Source organism: Mycteria americana, unplaced genomic scaffold, assembly GCF_035582795.1.
Source record: "Mycteria americana isolate JAX WOST 10 ecotype Jacksonville Zoo and Gardens unplaced genomic scaffold, USCA_MyAme_1.0 Scaffold_35, whole genome shotgun sequence".
Lineage (NCBI taxonomy): Eukaryota > Metazoa > Chordata > Aves > Ciconiiformes > Ciconiidae > Mycteria > Mycteria americana.
Genome location: NW_027445623.1, coordinates 2387323 through 2406650, shown reverse-complemented (window position 1 = coordinate 2406650; position 19328 = coordinate 2387323). Strand labels below are relative to the sequence as shown.

At 73.0% G+C, this 19328-nt stretch overlaps 3 protein-coding genes across 5 annotated transcripts; 2 read left to right on the top strand and 1 right to left on the bottom strand.

Moving 5' to 3' along the window:
* Window positions 1-231: 231 nt before the first annotated feature.
* Window positions 232-5436, top strand: CYP27B1 (cytochrome P450 family 27 subfamily B member 1; the record flags this gene model as incomplete). The annotated part of the gene is made up of 8 exons (XM_075489736.1): window positions 232-613; window positions 2589-2785; window positions 3558-3758; window positions 3839-3993; window positions 4062-4228; window positions 4735-4816; window positions 4898-5095; window positions 5186-5436. Coding segments are annotated over 8 exons (1496 nt in total), but the record flags the coding sequence as incomplete, so codon positions are not given.
* A 1652-nt stretch (window positions 5437-7088) lies between these two features.
* CDK4 (cyclin dependent kinase 4) lies at window positions 7089-11691 on the top strand. Its single transcript, XM_075489747.1, has 8 exons — window positions 7089-7189; window positions 7931-8160; window positions 8848-8983; window positions 9063-9230; window positions 10369-10478; window positions 10732-10782; window positions 11008-11143; window positions 11379-11691. Exons 2-8 carry the CDS (start codon window positions 7943-7945, stop codon window positions 11469-11471), a joined length of 912 nt encoding a protein of 303 aa, XP_075345862.1. The 5' UTR covers window positions 7089-7189; window positions 7931-7942; the 3' UTR covers window positions 11472-11691.
* A 582-nt stretch (window positions 11692-12273) lies between these two features.
* On the bottom strand, window positions 12274-15282 carry TSPAN31 (tetraspanin 31). 3 transcript variants are annotated; one of them, XM_075489749.1, is made up of 6 exons: window positions 15117-15281; window positions 14132-14257; window positions 13619-13699; window positions 13175-13324; window positions 12956-13084; window positions 12274-12873 (listed from the first exon to the last, which is right to left on the bottom strand). In XM_075489749.1, the coding sequence occupies exons 1-6, from the start codon at window positions 15177-15179 to the stop codon at window positions 12799-12801; spliced, it is 624 nt and encodes a 207-aa protein (XP_075345864.1). In that variant the 5' UTR covers window positions 15180-15281; the 3' UTR covers window positions 12274-12798. The 3 variants fall into 3 exon arrangements, with proteins under 3 accessions (XP_075345864.1, XP_075345863.1, XP_075345865.1); XM_075489748.1 differs by having other exon boundaries at window positions 14132-14299; window positions 15117-15280; XM_075489750.1 differs by lacking the exon at window positions 13175-13324 and having other exon boundaries at window positions 14132-14299; window positions 15117-15282.
* Window positions 15283-19328: the final 4046 nt, after the last annotated feature.

Here is a 19328-nt window from a genome sequence, read left to right as displayed (position 1 = left end):
CTTGGAGGGGATAAGGGGAGCCCGATCTCAATCCCTGGGGCTCAGAGGGGACAAAGGGACCCTGTTCCCACCGCCCTGGGGCTTGGTGGGGACAGGGGACCCTGACCTCAATGCCTGGGGCTCGGCGGGGACAGGGACCAGCCCTGGGCTCTCACCGAGCGGCGGCTGCTAATGGTTAACCCCTCACCGGGCACGCTGTGCCCTGGCTGGGCTCCCGGGACGGGTGAGCAGCGGCACCCAGGACGGGGCCCCGGGGCCACCCACGGGTGGGCACAGCAGGGCTGGGACCACCGGGACACCGGGACCACCACCCCCTGCACCGCGGCCGGTCCCCTCCTGCCCGGCATCTCCCCGAGGCTCCGGGTCCCTGCCCCGAGGCCACCCTGGTGCCACCCCGGTGCCACGTCCCCGTGTCCCTGCAGGTGGAGGGCCGTGCCCGCTACGGGCCGGTGTGGAAGGCGAGCTTCGGGCCCATCCTGACGGTGCATGTGGCGGAGGCCGGGCTGATCGAGCAGGTGCTGCGGCAGGAGGGCGACTTCCCCGTCCGCTCCCACCTCTCCTCCTGGAAGGATTACCGGGTCTGCCGCGGGCACGCCTGTGGGCTGCTCACCGCGTGAGTGGGGCTGGGGGCTGCCCATGGCGGCCGGGGGCTCTGCCCAGGGGGCTGGGAGCTGGGCATAGGGGGCTGGGGGCTGGGGCTGGGGCTGGGGGCTGGGGCTGGGGTCTGGGGGCTGCCCACGGGGGTCTGGGGGCTGTGGATGGAGTCTGGGGGCTGCCCACAGGGTCTGGGGGCTGCCCATGGGGTCTGGGGGCTGCCCATGGGGTCTGGGGGCTGCCTATGGGGTCTGGGGGCTGTGGATGGGGTCTGGGGGCTGCCCACGAGGTCTGGGGTCTCTGCCCAGGGGTCAGGGAGCTGTGCCCGAGGGCCTGGGGACTGCACATGGGGATGAGGGGCTGTGCATGAGGGCTGGGGGCTGCGCCCGGAGGTCTGGGGGCTGTGTGTGGGGGTCAGGGGTCTGCTCGTGGGGTCTGGGGGCTGCACATGGGGTCTGGGGGCTGCACAGGGGAGTCTGGGGGCTGCATACAGGGCTGGGGGGACTGTGCATGGGGGTCTGGGGGCTCCACGTGGGGTCTGGGGATTGCGAATGGGAACCTGGGGGCCACACACGGGGTCGGGGGGCTGCCCATGGGGCCTGGGGGCTGGGGCTGGGGGGCTGGGGGCTCCGCACGGGGGTCTGGGGGCTGCACAGAGAGGTTGGGGACCTGCACGTGGGTCTGGGGGCTCCACATGGGATTGGGGGCGGCGTGTAGGGGTCTGAGGGCCGTGCCCGGGGTCCGGGGGCCGCACGCGGGATTCGGGGGGTCGCGGGCGGGGTCTGGGGGCTGTGTGTGGGGGCGGGGGGGCTGCACGGGGGGTCGCGGGGTGCGTGCAGGGGGTCGGGGGGCTGCACGGGGGGTCGGGGGGCTCTACGCAGAGCTGCGGGGCCGCGCACGGGGCCGGGGGCTCCCCCGAGGGCTGTGGGGTGTCTCTCTGCCCCGTGGGGCCCCCGTGGGTGCTGTGGGGTGTCCGTGCCCCGAGGGGCTCCCACCCCGGCCCCCCCCGTGCCCCGCTCCCGTTCCGGGAAGGGCGTCCCGCGGGGCCGCAGCCGCCGGGGCGGGCGCGGGAAGGGCCCGGCGAGCCCGGGGTGACTCAGCCGTGATTCAGGCCCCCCCGGCCCTGCCGCTGCCCCCCCCCAGCCGCTCCCCGCTCCCCCCGGCCCCCCAAGCAGGATGTGAGTAACTGCCAGGGGAGAGCCACGGCCCCTGCGTGGGCACGGGGCCGCAGGGCGGGGAGACCGGGGTCCCCGAGTCCCCGTACGCCCGTGCGCAGCCCCGAACCCCCATAACCCCGCGTGCAGCCCCCCGACCCTGTGCTCTGCCCCACGGCTCCGTGCGCAGCCCCCCAGCTCCGTGCGCAGCCCCCCGACCTTCTTTCCAGCCCCCCAAGCCCGCGCGCAGCCCCTGGCCCCCGTGTACGCCTGCCCGACCCCCTGCGCAGCCCCCCAGCTCCGTGCCGAGCCCCCCCCGACCCCGTGTACGCCCCCCCGGCCCCATGCGCAGCCCCCCAAGCTCCTGCACACCCCCCGACGCCACGTGCACCCCCCAACCCCCTGCGCGGCCCCCCAGCTCCATGCGCAGCCCCCCCACCCTGTGTACACCCCCCGACCCCATGCGCAGCCCCCCCAGACCCCGGAACCGGCCCCCCAACCCCCTGCGCAGCCCCCCAGCTCCATGCGCAGCCCCCCACCCTGTGCAGCCCCCCCAGACCCCAGAACCGGCCCCCCAAGCCCGTGCTCAGCCCCCCGACCCCATGCGCAGCCCCCGCCCCCCAGCCCCACGCCAGCCCCCCCGGCCGCCCGCGGGCACCCACCCGTGGGCACGGGGACGTGCAGGGGCCTGTCGTCGGCACAGGCGGGTGCCCACGCTCGCGCCCGGGGCGCGCCAGCCTCTTCCTTGGGGGGGCCCCGTCCCCCGCGTCCCCGCGCATCCGCCGCGTCCCCGCGCGTCCCCCGCGTCCCCGCGCGTCACCCGTGTCCCCGGTCCCGCAGGGAGGGCGAGGAGTGGCAGCGGCTGCGCAGGCTGCTGGGGCGGCTGCTGCTGCGGCCGCGGGCGGCCGAGGGGTACGCGGGGCCGGTGGCCAGCGTGGTGGGCGACCTGCTGCGGCGGCTGCAGCGCCAGCGCGACCGTCACCCCCAGCACCTCGTCCCCGACATCGCCACCGAGTTCTACAAGTTCGGCTTGGAAGGTGGGGGGGGGGGGGGCGGCGGGGGGGGGGCGGGGCTGTGGGCCCCTGGGGCTCCCCGTGTCCCTCGAGGGACTCCCTGTGTCCCCCAGGACCTGCTGTGTCCCCACGTCCCCATGGTTCCCTTATCCTCCAGGGCCTCCCGATGTCCCCGTGTCCCCCAGGGTCTCCTCGTCGTGTCCCCCCTGGGGCTCCCCGTGTCCCCCAGGACCTGCCGTGTCCCCTTGTCCCCATGGTTGCCTTATCCTCCAGGGCCTCCCCATGACTTCTGTGTCCCCCAGGGTCTCCCCGTGTCCCCCCAGGGCTCCCCATTTCCCTGGGGACATCCCATGTCCTTCAGAGTCTCCCATGTCCCCCAGGGACTCCCTGTGTCCCCAGGACTTCCCATGTCCCCTATGGCACCCCATGTGCCCAGGGCACCCTTTGTCCCCCAATGTCCCCAAGGACTCCTGTGTGTGTCCCCCCGGGGCTCCCCACGTTCCTCATGGTGCTCCTCATGTTCTCCAAGGTCCTCCACGTCCCCAAGGTCCCCGCCACATCCCAACCATGTCCCCAAGGACTCCTGTGTCCCCCAGGGCTCCCAATGTCCCCCGTGGTGCTCCCCATGGCCTCCAAGATGCCCCTTGTCCCCACCCCATGCCCAAGGACTTCTCCCCATGTTCTTCATGGAGCTCCATGTCCCCAGGGTGCCTCTCGTCCCCACCGCGTCCCCAAGGGCTCCCCATGTCCCCAGGGCTCCCCTCGTCCCCTGGCTCACCCCCGTTGCCCCCGACAGGCATCTCCTCCGTCCTCTTCGCCTCCCGCCTGGGCTGCCTGGAGCAGGAGGTGCCGCGGGACACGGAGACCTTCATCCGCTCCATCAACACCATGTTCGTCATGACGCTGCTCACCATGGCCATGCCCAAGCCCCTCCACCGCCTCTTCCCCAAGCCCTGGCAGACCTTCTGCGAGGCCTGGGACTACATGTTCGCCTTCGGTGAGGGGACGCCGAGGGGACACGGGGACAGCTGACGTCCCTCGGCCACGGTGACGCTCACGGGGCTTCGTCCTCTCCAGCCAAGGGTCACATCGACCGGCGCATGGCCGAGGCGGCCGAGCCGGGGGAACCGGCGGCGAAGACGTGTCTCACCGACCACCTGGCCCGGGAGAAGGTCCCCATGAAGGTCATCTACGGCAACGTCACCGAGCTGCTGCTGGCCGGGGTGGACACGGTGAGGAGGGGACGCGGGGTGGTGTCCCCAGCTCCGTGGGGTCCCGCTGACGCCGCCTCCCCCCGCAGATCTCCAGCACCCTGTCGTGGAGCCTGTACGAGCTGGCGCGGCACCCCGGGGTGCAGGCGGCGCTGCACCGGGAGCTGGCGGCGGCGCTGGGCAGCGGCTGCGGCCCCTCGGCCACCGCGCTGGGGCAGGTGCCCCTGCTGAGGGCTGTGGTGAAGGAGACCCTGAGGTGGGGACGGGGACACGGGGATGGGGCTGAGGAGGGGGCAAGGACAGGGATGAAGATGGGGACGGGGACGGGGGTGCGGATGAGGATGAAGATGGGGGCAGGGATGTGGCTGAGGATGGGGATGGGGACGAGGAGGGGAATGGGGAGGGGACAGGGACAAAGATGGGGATGAGGCTGGGGATGATGAGAGGGATGGGGATGAAGACGAGGATGGGACAGGGATGGGGACGGGGATGGGGACAAGACCAGGGATGAAGATGGGGACGGGGGTGGGGGTGGGGATGGGGATGAGGATGGGGACGGTGGCAGGGATGAAGACGGGACTGGGATGGGGATGGGGACAAGGACGGAGATGAGGATGAGGATGGGGACAGTGGCAGGGATGAAGATGAAGATGGGGACAGGGTTGGAGACAAGGACGAGGATGGAGATGAAGATGGGGTGGGGATGGCGACGGGGACAGGGATGGCGACGGCGTCGGTGACAGACCCCCCGTCCCCGCGCAGGCTCTACCCCGTCATCCCCGCCAACGCCCGCGTCGTCCCCGACCGCGACATCCGCGTGGGCGACTACCTGGTGCCCCGCAAGGTGAGCTCCGGGCCGGGCCCCCGCCGTCCCCGGGGGGTCCCCGTGTCCCCGCTCACCCCGGTGTGTGTCCCCCCCCCCCAGACCCTCATCACCCTCTGTCACTACACCACCTCCCGGGACGGCCGCCTCTTCCCGGCTCCCGACTCCTTCCGACCGGAGCGCTGGCTGCACCGGGACGCTGCCCGTCACCCCTTCGCCTCCCTGCCCTTCGGCGTCGGCAAACGCAGCTGCGTCGGCCGCCGCCTCGCCGAGCTGGAGATCCACCTGGCGCTGGCGCAGGTGAGAGCCACCCCCCCGTCCCCAGCTGTCCCCAGCTGTCCCCGTGTCCCCGGCATCCCTCATCCCTCTCCCTGCTCCGGCTCCCGGCAGATCCTGCTGCGCTTCGAGGTGCGGCCGGAGCCCGGCGGTGGCCGCGTCCGCCCCATGACCCGCACGCTGCTCGTCCCCGAGGCCACCATCAACCTCCAGTTCCTCAGCCGATGAGCGGGGACCGGCGAGGGACGACGCGTGTGTGGCCCCGACCTCAGCGCTGGCCCCTGACTCCGGCGGTGGCTACCGACCCCGGCGGTGGCCCCGACCCCGGCGGTGGCCTTGACCCCATGACGGCCCTGACCCCGGCGGTGGCCGCCGAGCCCGGCGGTGGCCTTGACCCCAGGATGGCCTTGACCCCGGCGGTGGCCTTGACCCTGGCGGTGGCCTTGACCCCGGCGGTGCCCCCCCCCACGCCTGTGGCCGCTGCTCGTGGCCGCGCCGGGCTATTTAAAGGTTTATTTATTGGCTGATGAAGGCGTTTGGGTGTCTTGGTGCCGGGGTGCTCCCTGCCCCCCCCCCCCGCGGGGTTTCGGGGTGACTCAGCGCCCGCCGCGCCCCCCCCCCCCCCCCCCCCAGGTGCGCCGTGGGGTGCCGGTGGGCGGGTGGGTGGGTGCCTGCCCCGACGTGCCGGCAGCACCCAGGGGTGACGTGGCCCCGCAGCCGCCGGGCGGCTCCGGCGCGGCCCAGGGCGGGGGCAGAGCGCGGCCCCCCCGCACCCCCCTGCCCGGCTGCGGGGGGGGCCGTGGGGGGAGCACGGGGGTCCCGAGTGGGGTCCCGGCACCGAAGCGATGCCACGGGCCGGGCCCCCTGTCCACCCGGGCCTCCACCCCCGTGGCTGTGTCACCCCCCCGTGACCCTGCTGTCACCCCCCCCGTGACGGGACTGTCACCCCCCCGTGACCCTGCTGCCACCCCCCCCCGTGACCTCGCTGTCACCCCCTGGGACCCCACCGTCCCCCCACGGTGCCCCGGGGGGTGGCCGGGGGCCCTGCCCCACGCCGGCCAGGGCAGGGTTAACACGGGTGGTGCCTCCCACGAGGGGGGGGGTGTCAGTGTCCCACGTGGGGACCGCGCTGATGTCAGCGCCGGGGGACTCTGGACCCTCGTGGGGCCCCTGACGCAGCCGAGCGCGGTGACACCGGCACCGCGCCGACCTCCCCCCCCCCCCCCGGCCCTGGGGCACCCGTGGGACCCCGCACCCCACGGGTGGGGCTGGGGGCAGCGTGGGGAGGGGTAGGGCTGGGGGGAGGTGCCCACGCGTGTGCCCGTGCACGGGGAGAGCTGCACGCACGCATCTGAGTGCCCCCCTCCTCCCCCCCACGGGCCCGGGTCTCCCCGTGGGCCCCCTCACCGCCTCCGCGTGGGCTCAGTTCCCCCCGTGGGTCCGGTCCCCCCGTGATCCCGCTGCCGCCGTGCGGCCGTTGCAGCACCACGGACAGAGCCCGGGGGGGTCCCGCGACCCCCGGCACCCCCCACCCCCCGCGTGCCCGTGGGTGCCGTGTCCCCTCGTGTCCCCCCCGGCCACCCTCTCCTCCAACCCCGCGTCTCCCCGCCACCCCCACGCAGCCCCGTGTCCCCCCCCACGGCCCGTGTCCCCCCGGGTCGCAGCAGCGCGGGCGCGGGGGGGGGCACCGGGTGTGGGGCGGGGCCGGGGGCCGCACACGGGGCGTGTCCGTGCCCGCGGGCCCCGCCTCTGCGCACGCGTGTCCCGGGGTCCCGCAGCCCCCACCCCCCCCCCGTCTCCCTCCGGTCCCTCCCGGGGCCGCGGGTTCGAGTCCGGCCGGGGGCGCCGCCCCTCCTCCCCCCCCCCCCCCGGAGGGTCCCCGCTCTCCGAGCGCCCCTCCCCCCCCCCGGACCCCCGCGTGCCGGCCCCTCCCCCCCCGGGGCAGCCGCGGACGGAGCCCGGCGGGCGGGGCCGCCCCCCCCGGGACCCCGCCGTCCGAGTCCCTCCCCCCCCCCCCCCCCCCCCCCGGCCCTTCCGGCCGGCCCGACTCGCTGGTTCCGGTCCTCCAGCCCCGCCCCCGCCCGGCCCGCGCCGCCGAGTCCCGCGCGCCGCCACCCGGTGAGTCCCGGGGCCCCCCCGCGCACGTGGCCCCCCCCCCCCCCCACGTGCGAGCCCCGGCCACGCGGGTGCCCCTCCCCCCCCCGCCCGCCGGGCTCCGTCCGGGGTCCACGCGTGGCAGCGGGGGAGGGGGCGGCCCCGGGGTTGTTATTGTAGGGTCGCGGGGGGGCGGGGCAGTGCCCGGGGCCGGGGGGCGCGATGGGGGGGGCTGGTCGGGGGGTGCCGGGTGTCGGGGGGGCCTGGTTGTCGTGTGGGGGGGGTCGCAGGGTGCTGGGTGGGGGGAGCGGGGGGTGCGGGTGCCGGCTGGTGGGTGCTGGGGGGGTCCCAGGGGGCCGCCGGGTGCTGGGGGGGCGCTGGGTATCGAGGGGCACTGGGTGCCGGGGGTGTGGGGTGCCGGGGGTGGGGGGTGCCGGGGGGCTCGCTGGGTGCGGGCTGGCGGGTGCTGGGGGTGGTGGGGCGCTGGGTGCCGGGGGGTGTGGGGTGCTGGGTTGCGGGGTGCTGGGCGCTGGCTGGAGGGCACCAGAGGGGTGCGGGGCACCGGGTGCTGGGGGTCTCGCTGTGGGGTGCTGGGTGCCGGGGGGGGTGTGGTGCTGGGTGCCGGCTGGCAGGCGCTGGGGGGGGGGGTTGTGCTTGGGGGCTGTGGGGCGCTGGGTGCTGAGTGCCCGGGGCTGTGGGGTGCCGGGGGTCTCACCGTGGGGTGCCGGGGGTCTCGCTGCGGGCGGCGGCTGACGGGCGGCGCAGGGCCGCGGCAGGATGGCGCAGGAGGGGCGGGCGCAGTACGAGCCGGTGGCGGAGATCGGCGTGGGCGCCTACGGCACCGTCTACAAGGCGCGGGACCTGCAGAGCGGCAAGTTCGTGGCCCTGAAGAACGTGCGGGTGCAGACGACGGAGAACGGGCTCCCCCTCAGCACCGTCCGCGAGGTGGCCCTCCTCAAGCGCCTCGAGCACTTCGACCACCCCAACATCGTCCGGTGAGCCCCACGGCGCCGCCCCACGGCGCGGCTCAGGGGAGGCCGCCGTCTCCTGCTGCATCGTGCTTGGGGGTTAAGGGACTTTGCGTCATCCCCCGCCCCGGGGTCTCGTCCCGAGGTCGTGGGGTGGGGGACAGGGGACAGGCCGTCTCCTGCCCCACAGCTGTGGGGTGGGTGGACGGGCGCCATCTCCTGCCTTTTGGCGTCACCCCCTGGTCCTGCTGCAGGGCCGTGGGGCGGGGGACAGGGGACGGCCAACATCTGCCCCACGGCCATGCTTGGGGGCTGAGGGGCTTTGCGTCGTCTCTTGCCCCGGGGTCTCGTTCCGTGGCCACGGGGTGGGGGACAGGAGCCATCTCCTGCCTCTTGGCTTCATACGTGGCCCTGCTCGATAGCCATGGGGTGGGGGACGGGGGGTAGATGACATCTCCTGCCCCACAACCATGGGGCGGAGGGGACAGGAGCCATCTCCTGCCTCTTGGCTTCACGCCGTGGTCCTGCTCTGTGGCCACGGGGTGGGGGACAAGGGACAGGCACCACCTCCTGCCCCGTGGCCGTGGGGTGGGGGGGACAGGAGATGGGGGACCATCTCCCACCCTTGCATCTCCTGCGTGGGGGGGCAGGGAGCAGCGAGGGGTGTCCTGGGGGACCCGTCGCCCCACTGACCCCCATCCCCCCCGTGCCCAGGCTGATGGACGTCTGTGCCACCATGCGGACGGAGCGCGAGACCAAGGTGACGCTGGTCTTCGAGCACGTGGACCAGGACCTGAAGACCTACCTGGACAAGGCGCCTGCGCCCGGGCTGCCCCTCGACACCATCAAGGTGGGTCAAAGGACCGAGGACGTGGGGGGACGAGGACTTGGGGGAGGGGTCCGCTCACGCCGGTGCTGTCCCCTGCCAGGACCTGATGCGTCAGTTCCTCCGTGGCCTCGACTTCCTCCACTCGAACTGCATCGTGCACCGGGACCTCAAGCCCGAGAACATCCTGGTGACCAGCAGCGGGCAGGTCAAGCTGGCCGACTTCGGCCTGGCCCGCATCTACAGCTGCCAGATGGCCCTGACCCCTGTGGTGCGTGGTGGTGGTGGGGGTCCTAGGGGCTGTGGGGCTGGGTGGCAGGAGCTGTGGGTCCCAGGTAGGATCAGATCTAGGTGGCCCCGGGTCCTGGTGGCCATGGGTTGGGTTGGCCATGGGTTGGGTTGGCCATGAACCCAAGGATCTATGGGTCCCAGGTAGGCTCAGATCTGGGTTGCCGTGGGTCCTGCTGGCCACAGGTTGGGTTGCCTATGAATTCAAGGAGCTGTGGGTCCTGCTAGCCTCAGATCTAGGTGGCCCAGGGTCATGGTGGCCATGGGTTGGGTTGACCATGAACCCAAGGATTTGTGGGCCCCAGGTAGGCTCAGATCTGGGTTGCCGTGGGTCCTGGTGGCCATGGGTCAGGTTGGCCATGAAGCCAAGGAGCTGCGGGTCCAGGGTGTCTCTAGAGCCAGGTGGCCATGGCATTGGGTGGTTACAGATCTGGGTGGCCATAGGGCCAGGGTGGCTGTGGGGCTGGGTGTCCTGGTAGCCATGGGTTGGGTTGGCCATGACTCCAAGGAGCTGTGGGGCCCAGGTAGGCTCAGATCTGGGTTGCTGTGGGTCCTGGTGGCCACGGGTCGGGTTTGGCTGTGAATCCATGGAGTTGTTGGTCATCGGTGGCTCTAGAACGAGCTGTCTGCAGCTCTGGGTGGCTGTGGGACCACCCAGATCTTGATGTGGAGCTGGGTGGCCCTGGGTCCTGGTGGCCACTGGTTGGGTTGGCCATGAACCCAAGGAGCTGTGGGGCCCCGGTGGGCACAGATCTGGGTTGCCGTGGGTCCCGGTGGCCACTGGTTGGGTTGGCCATGAACCCAAGGAGCTGTGGGTCCAGGGTGGCTCTAGAGCAAGTTGGCTGTGGAGCTGGGTGGCCATAGGGCCAGGTGGCTGTGGGGCTGGGTGTCCTGGTGGCCACGGGTTGGGTCGCCCGTGAACCCCAAGCTATGGGTCCCAGGTAGGCTCAGATCTAGGTGGCCGTGGGTCCTGGGAGCTGTGGATCCCCAGTGCCCACAGGTCCGGGTGGCCATGGGGCTCAGGTAGCTGGGCCGCCGTGGGGCCAGGTGACCCCAGGCTCGTGCAGCCGTGGGGCCGGGTGGCCGTGGGGCCGGCTGAGCGGGTGCCGGTGCCGCGGCAGGTGGTGACGCTGTGGTACCGGGCGCCCGAGGTGCTGCTGCAGTCGACCTACGCGACGCCCGTGGACATGTGGAGCGTGGGCTGCATCTTCGCCGAGATGTTCCGGAGGAAGTGAGCGGGGAGGGGACACGGGGGGACGCCCCGGGGCGGGGGGGACACACCGGGGGGGGGGGGGGGGGGGGGGGGGCGGATGGGACACGACACCAGGGGAGGGGGACGACACCAGGGGACACTTGTGTGGGTCCCGGGGTGCTGCTGGGTAGGTGACGCTGGTGGGGGATGGTCAGGTCACCCCTCGCCGGGGGGGGGGTGTCCCTGTGTCCCCCCACCCTGGTGACATCCCTGTGTGTGTCCCCCCCCCAAGGCCACTTTTCTGCGGTAACTCGGAGGCCGACCAGCTGGGCAAGATTTTTGAGTGAGTTTTGGGGGGTCCTGGGATGGGGCTGGGGGTGTTCCGGGTTGGGGGGGGCTGGGACAGGGCTGGGGGTCCCAAGGTGGGGTGTGGGGGCTGGGGGAGGTTGATCTGGGGGGGCTGGGGGGGGTGTGATTCTTGGGGGAGGGGTGATGCAAGATGGGGCTGGGGGTGTTGGGGGGCTGGGCCTGGGGGTCCCCCAGCCCTTACCCCGTGTCCCCCCCCCAGCATGATCGGGCTCCCCGTGGAGGACGACTGGCCCCTGGACGTGGCCCTGCCCCGCTGCGCCTTCTCCGCCCGGCCCCCCCAGCCCGTCGAGGGCTTCGTCCCCGAGATGGAGCCACTGGGGACCCAGCTGCTGCTGGTGAGGGGGGGGGGACACGGGGAGGGGGGGGGGGACACGACACGGGGTGGCAGGGGACACGGTCGGGGACGCGCACAAAGGGACACGAAGCACCCTGGGTGGGGGGACACGGAACGACGGGACCCACGTCGCACCCCGAGTTCTGCAGACCCCTTTGGGTGCGTGGAGGGGGGGGGGGTGACGATGATGCCCCCCCCCGGTGTCCCCTGACGGTGTCCCCGTGTCCGTCCCCCAGGAGATGCTGACCTTCAACCCCTACAAGCGGATCTCTGCCTACGACGCCCTGCGGCACCTCTACCTCCAGGACCGGGGGGCGGGCGAGGGGTAGCAGCCACCCCGGGGGGGCACCCAGGACTGGATTTGGGGGGGGGATCCCCCCTTTATTGCAGGGAGCCCCCCCGCTGTACCCCCCCGCGGTTATGGACACAGGGAACGGAGCCGTTCCCAGCCCCAGGGATGTGCGAGGGGCTCGCACGGGGTCTGGGACACCCCCCCCCCCCCCCCGCACGAGGGGAGCTGGAGCACCCCCTCGTGCAAGCAGGATGTGCCCCCCCGTGCGAGGTGGGTGCTGGAAAAGGAGGTGCCCCCCCCATCCTCATGCAAGAAGGACACGGGCTCCCCCCTCATCCTCGTGCGAGCTGGAGGGACGTGACCCCCCCCCCCCCCCCATCCTCGTGCAAGAAGGAGGTGACTCCCCTGTCCTCGTGCAAGAAGGAGGGACGTGACCCCCCCGTCCTCGTACGAGGAGGTGACACCCCCCCATCCTCATGCAAGAAGGACCTGACCCCCCCGTCCTCGTGCGAGCTGGAAGGACATGCCACCCCCCCCATCCTCGTGCGAGCCGCGTGCAAGGGAAGGCCCCGCTCCTCTGCACTGGTGCTCTGCTCGCACGACGGAGCTGGGGGGGACACGGGGAGCCCTCGTGCAAGGGGGGGGCGTGGGGATTTGGGGGGCACGGGGACAGGCACCCCACTTCTCTGCTAATAAAGGGGCGGGGGCAGCACCCTGGCCCCCCACCCACCTTCTTGCCCACCTCTCGTGTGTCACGGGGGGGGGACACGGTGACAGTGACAGGGGAGGGGGATGACACGGGGGTGCTGCCCCACGGAGAGCCGGAGCCGGAGTCGCGGTAGGGCGTTTATTTGAACGGGGACACGGTGACGTCCCTGCGGTGGCAGCTGGGGGGGGGGGGGCCAGGAAGGGATGTGCCACCCTGCCCCTCCCCCCCAGCAGCATGGGGGGGGATGGGGGGCACTGGGTGCCCCCCCAGGGCCAGGCTGGGTGGGGGGGGGGGGGACGGGGACGCCGTGGGGTGCAGGGGGCTGCCCGTCCCCTTCCCTGGGTATAAATAACCAGTGTGCACCAGTTTGGGGGGGATCAGACTGGGGTGAGGGGGTACGGTGTTGGCTGGGGGGGGGGCTGTGCTGTGCCCTGGGGGCGGGGGGGTGGCTCCTGGCGCGGCGTCCCCTCCCAGCACGGACCGGGGTGGCCGTGGGCCCCCCCCGGGGTTGCCACCACCGGCCACCGTCTGCCCTGGGGGGGACGACACGTGCCCAAGGCTTCATGAGGCTGCGGGGGGCAGCTGGGGACATGGCGGGGGTCCCGTGTGTGGCAGGGGGGGTACCCTGTGTCCCGTGTGTCCCCCCCCCCCCCGGCTATAGGAAGGCGCTGGGATTGGCCCGGGGGTCTTTCTGGTTGCGGTAGCGCATGGCCAGCCACACTCCCAGGATCTGCAAAGAGAGGGGGCGGTGAGGGGGGGCTCCAGTGACCCCCCCCCAAAGTGCACGTGACTCCCGCCCCCCGCCCCATTACCTCCGTGAAGCTGAAGAAGAGCCCGACCCCCCCCAAAATCTTCAGGGCTTCGTCCAAGTGCTGGAGCATCTTCTCGCCGCAGGTCAGGCACTTGGCGTGGGGGTCCTTGCCCAGCAGGGTCTTGCATTTCTTGGGGGGGGGTAAAGAGATTGGGTGAGTGGTGGGGCGGGGGGGGGGGGGAGAGGGGCTTTGGGGGGACCCCCCCACCCCAAAACTCACGGCGGGGCAGACGGGGAAGTCAGCCTGGAAGGCGTGGGCAGCGGGGGGGTCGGCGCTGCGGTTGAGCAGCCCGCAGCAGTCCAGCCGCTGCTCCAGCTCCATCCTCGTCTTGTTGCTCAGGAGGGACCAAGCCGAGCTGAAGAGCCCCTCCTGTGCGGGGGGGGCACCGGGCAGGACCGCCCCGCCCCAAAATTCAGCCACTGACCCCCCCCCCGTGTGTCGTGTCCCCCCCCACACCACCATGGGGACACCCCCCCCCCCCCCAGCAGTGCGGGGCCACCAAGGGTTGGAGGGGGAGTCCCCATGGACCCCATCCCCGTGCCCATCCTGGGGGGCTGCGGACCCCCCCAGGGGCCGGCAGGAGGCTGGGGGGGGGGGCATGGGGGTCGGTGTGCGCCCCCCCCCCCCCCGGGGGGTGCAGGCAGGGGTGCGGGCAGGACTCACCTGCCTGCTCCTGTTGATGGCCAGGCAGGAGCAGGAGACGCCGAACTGGAAGATGAAGACGAGGCCGAGGATGATCATGTACTGGGGGGCCGGAGTCAAGGGGGGGCCTGGACACGCCGGGTTGGGGAGGGACAGGACAGTGCCCCCCCAGTGCCCCCCCCCCCCCGGCGTCCCTCTGCCCATGGAGGGGGGGAGTGGAGGCTGAAGCTCCTCCTGTCCCCGCTGGTGGCACTTCCAGGACACCCCCCACCCCCCTCCCAAAACCAGGGATACCCAGCCCTCCCCCCCCCCCCCCCCCAAGACTTCTAGGGGGGGGGCTGGATCCGTGCCAGCGTGCTCAGCACCCCCCGTCCCTGCCTGTCCCCCCCCCAGCATCCCCACGGGGGGGACACCGAGGAGGGGCTGGGGACACCGAGACTGGGGGGGGGCTGTGTGTGTATCTTGTGTGTGTGTCATCGTGTCATCACGTCATCGTGTGTCTTTCCCCCCCCCCCCCCCCCAAATGAAGGATACGAAGAAGAGCATGACCTGGTGGTGGTGGACGGCCCCCACCAGCCCCACGATGGCGATGAGGAGGAGGAAGACGCCGACGGCGATGACGCCGCCGATGAGGTGGATGCTGGAGACGATGCTGAAGCCCTTGCCCCAGGCGGCCACCCCGATCAGCAGCAGCCCCACCAGCTGCGGGGGGGGGTGTGGGGGTCACTTGGGGACCCCCCCCCCTTGTGGGGCGGGGGGCACCCTGGTGTCACCCTGCCTCAGTTTCCCCAGTCGGGTGTCGCTGCTGGGGGAACTGGGCTGGCAGGAGGCTGGTCCCCCCGCCCAGGACAGCGTGGGGGGGGTCCCACCGTGTCCCCCCCACCAAGGGCCGTGGCTGTCCCCCACCGGTGTCACTCTGTGTCACCCCCCTGTGTCCTCAAGGGTGGGGTGAGGTCCCCAGGGTCAGTGAGGGGGGGACACAGCCTGAGGCCCCCAGGACCTTTTTTTGGGGGGTGGGGGGGGGGGGGGGGGGGAGAGGAACACAGCCTGGGGGGGGGGGGCAGGGCGAGGTCCTCAAGGCTCTGGGGGGGGGCACAGCCCGAGGTCCCCAGGGCCACCGGAGGTGGGGGGGGAGGACGCAGCCCGGGGGGCCAGGGCGGGGTCCCCGGGGCCGGGGGGGACACAGGGGGACACAGCCCGGCCCCCCATCCCCCCCGGCCGTTGGGGTGGCACCGGGATGCGGACATGGGGGGGGGGGTGACCTTTGACCCCCGCTCCCCACTTGTGGGCCTCAGGCACCCCCCGCCCCACACCAGGGACCGCGGGGGACCCCGACCCCCCAGCAGGGCCCGACACCCCCGGGGGGTCCCAGCCCCCCCCCCCCCCAGCCTCCCCCCTTGGGAGGCGGCAGCGTCTCCCCTCAGGCGGGGCGGCCCGGCGGAGCAGCCCCCCACAACAGGGGGGACCCCAGGTCCCCGGCGGGGGTCCCGGCCCCCCGCAGCCCCCCGGCCCCGCTCACCACGTAGACCACGTTGAGGGCGCAGAGGGCGTTGCGGGAGCAGGCGAAGCCGCCGCACACCATGGCGGGGGGTCCCGGGGGCAGCGCGGCCCCGCCGCTCCGGCCCCTTTAAATCCCGGCCCCGCGCCCAGCGCCGCACTGCGCCTGCGCGCCACGCCCACCGCCCTGCGCCTGCGCGCCCCGGCCCCGCCCCGCCCGCGCACGCGCTCGCGGAAGGACGGGCGGAAGCGCGTTCTGTGAGGGAGGCGCATGCGCGCGGCGCGCCCTGAGGCCGCGGCCGGGGTGAATGCCCGGATGGCGGCGGCGGGAGCGGGGTGTGGGGGCCCGGGGACCCCCAGGGCCCCCCCAGAGCCCCGCAGCCCCCCCAGGGCCTCCCCTCCTCCTCCCAGCTGCCCCATGGCGTCCCATAGCCCCCCAGGGCCCCCTGGACCCCCACAGCGGCCTCGGGTGCCCTAGGGACCCCCTTACCCCCAGGGTCCCCTAGGACCCCCACAGACCCCCAGGTCTCCCGTAGCCCAGGAGCCCCGTAGCCCCCCAGGTCACCGAGAACCCCCAGGACCCCCAGGGCCCCCCAGGGCCCCCATAGCCTCCCCGGTCCCCTATAGACCCCCAGGTTCCCTATTAGCCCCCCCCGGGACCCCCCGATCCCCCCCCAGGTCCCCATGGATCTCCCCCAGGACCCCCGGGTCCTCTACAGCCCCCAAGGTTCCATACGCCCCCCATACTCCTCCAGGCCCCCTAGGCCTCCTATAGGCCCCTAGAGTCGCCTATAGGCCCCTGTACCCCCCAGGCCCCCCAGACCTCCTACAGACCCCAAGGCTCCCCTGACCCCCATGCCCCATGGCCCCCACATACCCCTAGGCACCCCCGTGCCCCCCTATAGCTCCCCGGTGACTCTGCCCCCCCAAAGCTTCTCCGGTCGGCACCACGGTCCCTATAGCCCCCCCAGGTACCCCATAGCCCCCCACAGTCCGAAGCCCTCCCAGGGTTCCCCACAAGCCCCCATGTACCCCACAGACGCCCCGTACCGGGGGGGGTCTATGGGGTGCAGGTATCCACCCGCCCCCCCCCCATCCTCTTAGGCTGCCCCATGGTCTCCATAAGCCCCCCAGCACCCATAGGTCCCCATGGGCCCCCATCCCACCCCCAGGACCCCCCCATAACCGACCTAGCTCCTCCCCACGGCCCCCCCAGTACCCCAAGACCCCCGCGGCCCAGCCCCGAGCCGGGGGCGGAGCGGGGGGGCCCTGCCCCCCCCACCCCTGGGAAGGTCTCGGAGGGGCCACATTTGGTCCCTTAAACATTAAACAGCCCCAGCGATAAGGGGGGGCTGCTGCAGGGCCGCGCCGCGGTGGGGGTCCCGGGCATTTTGGGGCGTTAAAACACCCAAGGGGGGGGGGGCTGGGGAGCCCCTGCCCTCCACGGCCACGGGGGGCTGGGGTAAGATAGGGGAGGGGGGCCCCAAATTGGGAGGGGGGCCCCAAACCGCCCCTTGGTCAGCCAGGCTCTGAGCCGTGCCGAACCGGGGGGGGCGGCCGGCGCCTGGACAAAGCCGGGGTTGTTCGTGGGGTTCGGCTGAACCCCAAACCCGCCCCGGCCGGGCTCGGGGTGTCCCCCTCCCCGGGTGCTGCCGTCCCCCCCTTGTCGGCGAGGCCAGGTGCCGCCGGCGCAGCCTTTGGGTGTTATCGGCGGTGACAGCGGCCGCCATAAAGACCCTGGCCAGGCCGGCGCGGCCAAGCACCGCCATGGCAGCGCCGGGGCTGCTCTGGCTCCTGGCCTTTGCCGGCGTGGGGGACGGCGGGGGCACCTTCCTTCCTGGGCACCTTCCTTCGCCCAGCGGTCTGTCCGTCTGTCCCTCCACCCGTCCTTCCATCCGTTTATCCATCCATCTCTGCACCCAACTGTCCGTGCGTCCGTCCATCCGCCTTGGCCTTCCTGGCAGCCACCTGCCCGCGCGTCCCTCTGTCCGTCCGTGTTTCGTCTCTCCGTCCGTCTCCCCGTCTCCCCGGTCCCCCGCTGTCCCGCCGTCCGCCCTCTCGCTCCCGTGTTCCCAGCCTTGCACCATCTGTCTGTCCACCCCCAGCCGTCTTTCTGTCCACCCATCCCTACCCACCTGCCTGCCCATCCTTCTGTCTATCCCACGTCTCTCTATCCCACATCTCCACCCCACATCTCCACCCCACATCTCCACCCCACATCTCTCCGTCCCACATCATCTCCATGTCCTGTCTCTCCTGTGCCCATCTCTTCACCCTTCTCTCCACCCCACATTTCCACCCCACATCTCCACCCCACCTCTCCACCCCACACCTCTCCGTCCCCCGTCCCTCCATCCACCCCGCACCCGTTCCCAAGCGCCCCCGTCCCGTCCCGTCCCCGTCACCCCGCTGGTCTCCGCGTCCCAGGCTCTTCTCCTACGTGGCGGAGGAGCGGCTCTTCTCCCGGGCCACCTTCTCCCGCTTCCTGGCCCCGCTGGACAACTACGAGGAGGTGACGGGCCACGACGAGACGGTGACGGCCGAGGAGGAGGAGGAGGAGGCCTTCCTCGCCGCCGTCTTCCAGACCCGCGTCATGGCCGCGCTGACGAGCTTCTTCCTCGCCAAGGGTAGGAGGTGAGGATGAGGAGGGCCGGGGGGGTCGGTGGCCGGGCAGGGGGTGGCTGTCCCCACGGCAGCGCTGTCCCCCCAGGGCTGGACCCCTCGGAGGAGGCTTTCCGGGCTGACCTGAAGGAGACGTGGTTCGGGCTCTACTCGCGCTCCGGCGGGAAGGCGCGCGACTCCTCCGGCTTCGAGCACGGGGGACACGCCGTGGGGACGGGGGAGACACCGTGGGGACAGGGGGGATGGAGCTGGGGGGACCCGGGGGGGGACAGGGGGGACGGAGGTAGGGGGACGCAGGGGGGCCAGGGCAGATGGAGCTGGGGGGACACGGGGGGACAGGGAGGATGGAATTGGGGGGACACAGTGGGGACAGGGAGGATGGAGCTGGAGGACACAGGGGGCACAGGGACGGTGGAGCTGGGGGGACAAAGTGGGGACAAGGGGGATGGGGAGACGTGGGGGGGTGGGGAGGGCGGAGCTGGGGGGGACGCAGAGGGGGGGATGGAGAGGGGGGGATGCAGGGGGTACCAGGAGGGTGGAGCTGTGGGGACGCAGGGGACATGGAGCTGAGGGGATGTGGGGGGACAGGGAGGATGGCGTGGGGGGACACAGTGGGGACAGGGAGGGTGCAGGCAGAGAAGGGACGTGGCGGATGGAGCTGGGGGGGGGACACAGGGGGAGGCTGGAGCTGGGCGGACGGGGGATGTGGGGCTGAAGGGACGGGGAAGGTGGGGCTGGGGGCCGTGGGGAGGGTGGGGGACACCGGCGGGGATGGGGACGGGGACGGGGACAGGCACCCGCCGCCCTCACCTGCTGCGCCCGGGCAGGGAAGGTGTCCGGCTGCCACGGCCGGGTGCAGCTCCACGCCCTGGCGCGGTCGGGGCGGCTCAACCACCGGAGCTACAGCTACGACGGGCCCGTGAGCGCGGGGACGGGGACCCCCGGGAGGGGATGGCTGCCGTCGCTGCGGGGACCCGGCCGCTGGCAGCCCCCGGGGTCCCCATCCCCGCCACCGGCACCCACAGGGTCCCCAAGCGGGGTCTCTGTCCCCTCGCGACCATCCCCTGGGTGCCGGTTTCTCCGTGACCCTCCTCAAGGTCCCCGTCGTCCCTAACGCCTCCCAGTAATGTCCCCAGAGAGCCGGTGGCCATCCTCATCCCCCACCCCGCCACCATCCCTGTCCCCAGGATGTCCCACCGGCCGTCCCCACCCTCCCCGCTCGCCCCCGTCGCCATCTCCCCCACCCAGAGCATCCCCGACGTCCCCGTCCCTCCCGTGACCGTACCCGGGGCCCCCCCCCCACGACCGTACCCAAGGTCCCCTTGGCGGCCGTGCCCGGTGTGCGTCCCCAACGCGTCCCCCCGCCACCTTCCCCGCCGCCCTGGCCCTGCAGTACCGCTGGCGCGGTCACCTCGAGCATCGGCTCCACCTTCGTGGGCTCCAGCCCCGAATTCTTCCCGGCCCTCTACACCCTCTGCTACCAGACGCGCCCCGACCACCAGTGGGCTGGGGACCCACGGGTGGGGCGGGGGGGACGCAGCGGGGTGCGCTGCGGCTATCGGGGGGGCCACGGTCCCTGTCCCCGCAGGTGCCACGTGAGCCTGGGGGGCAA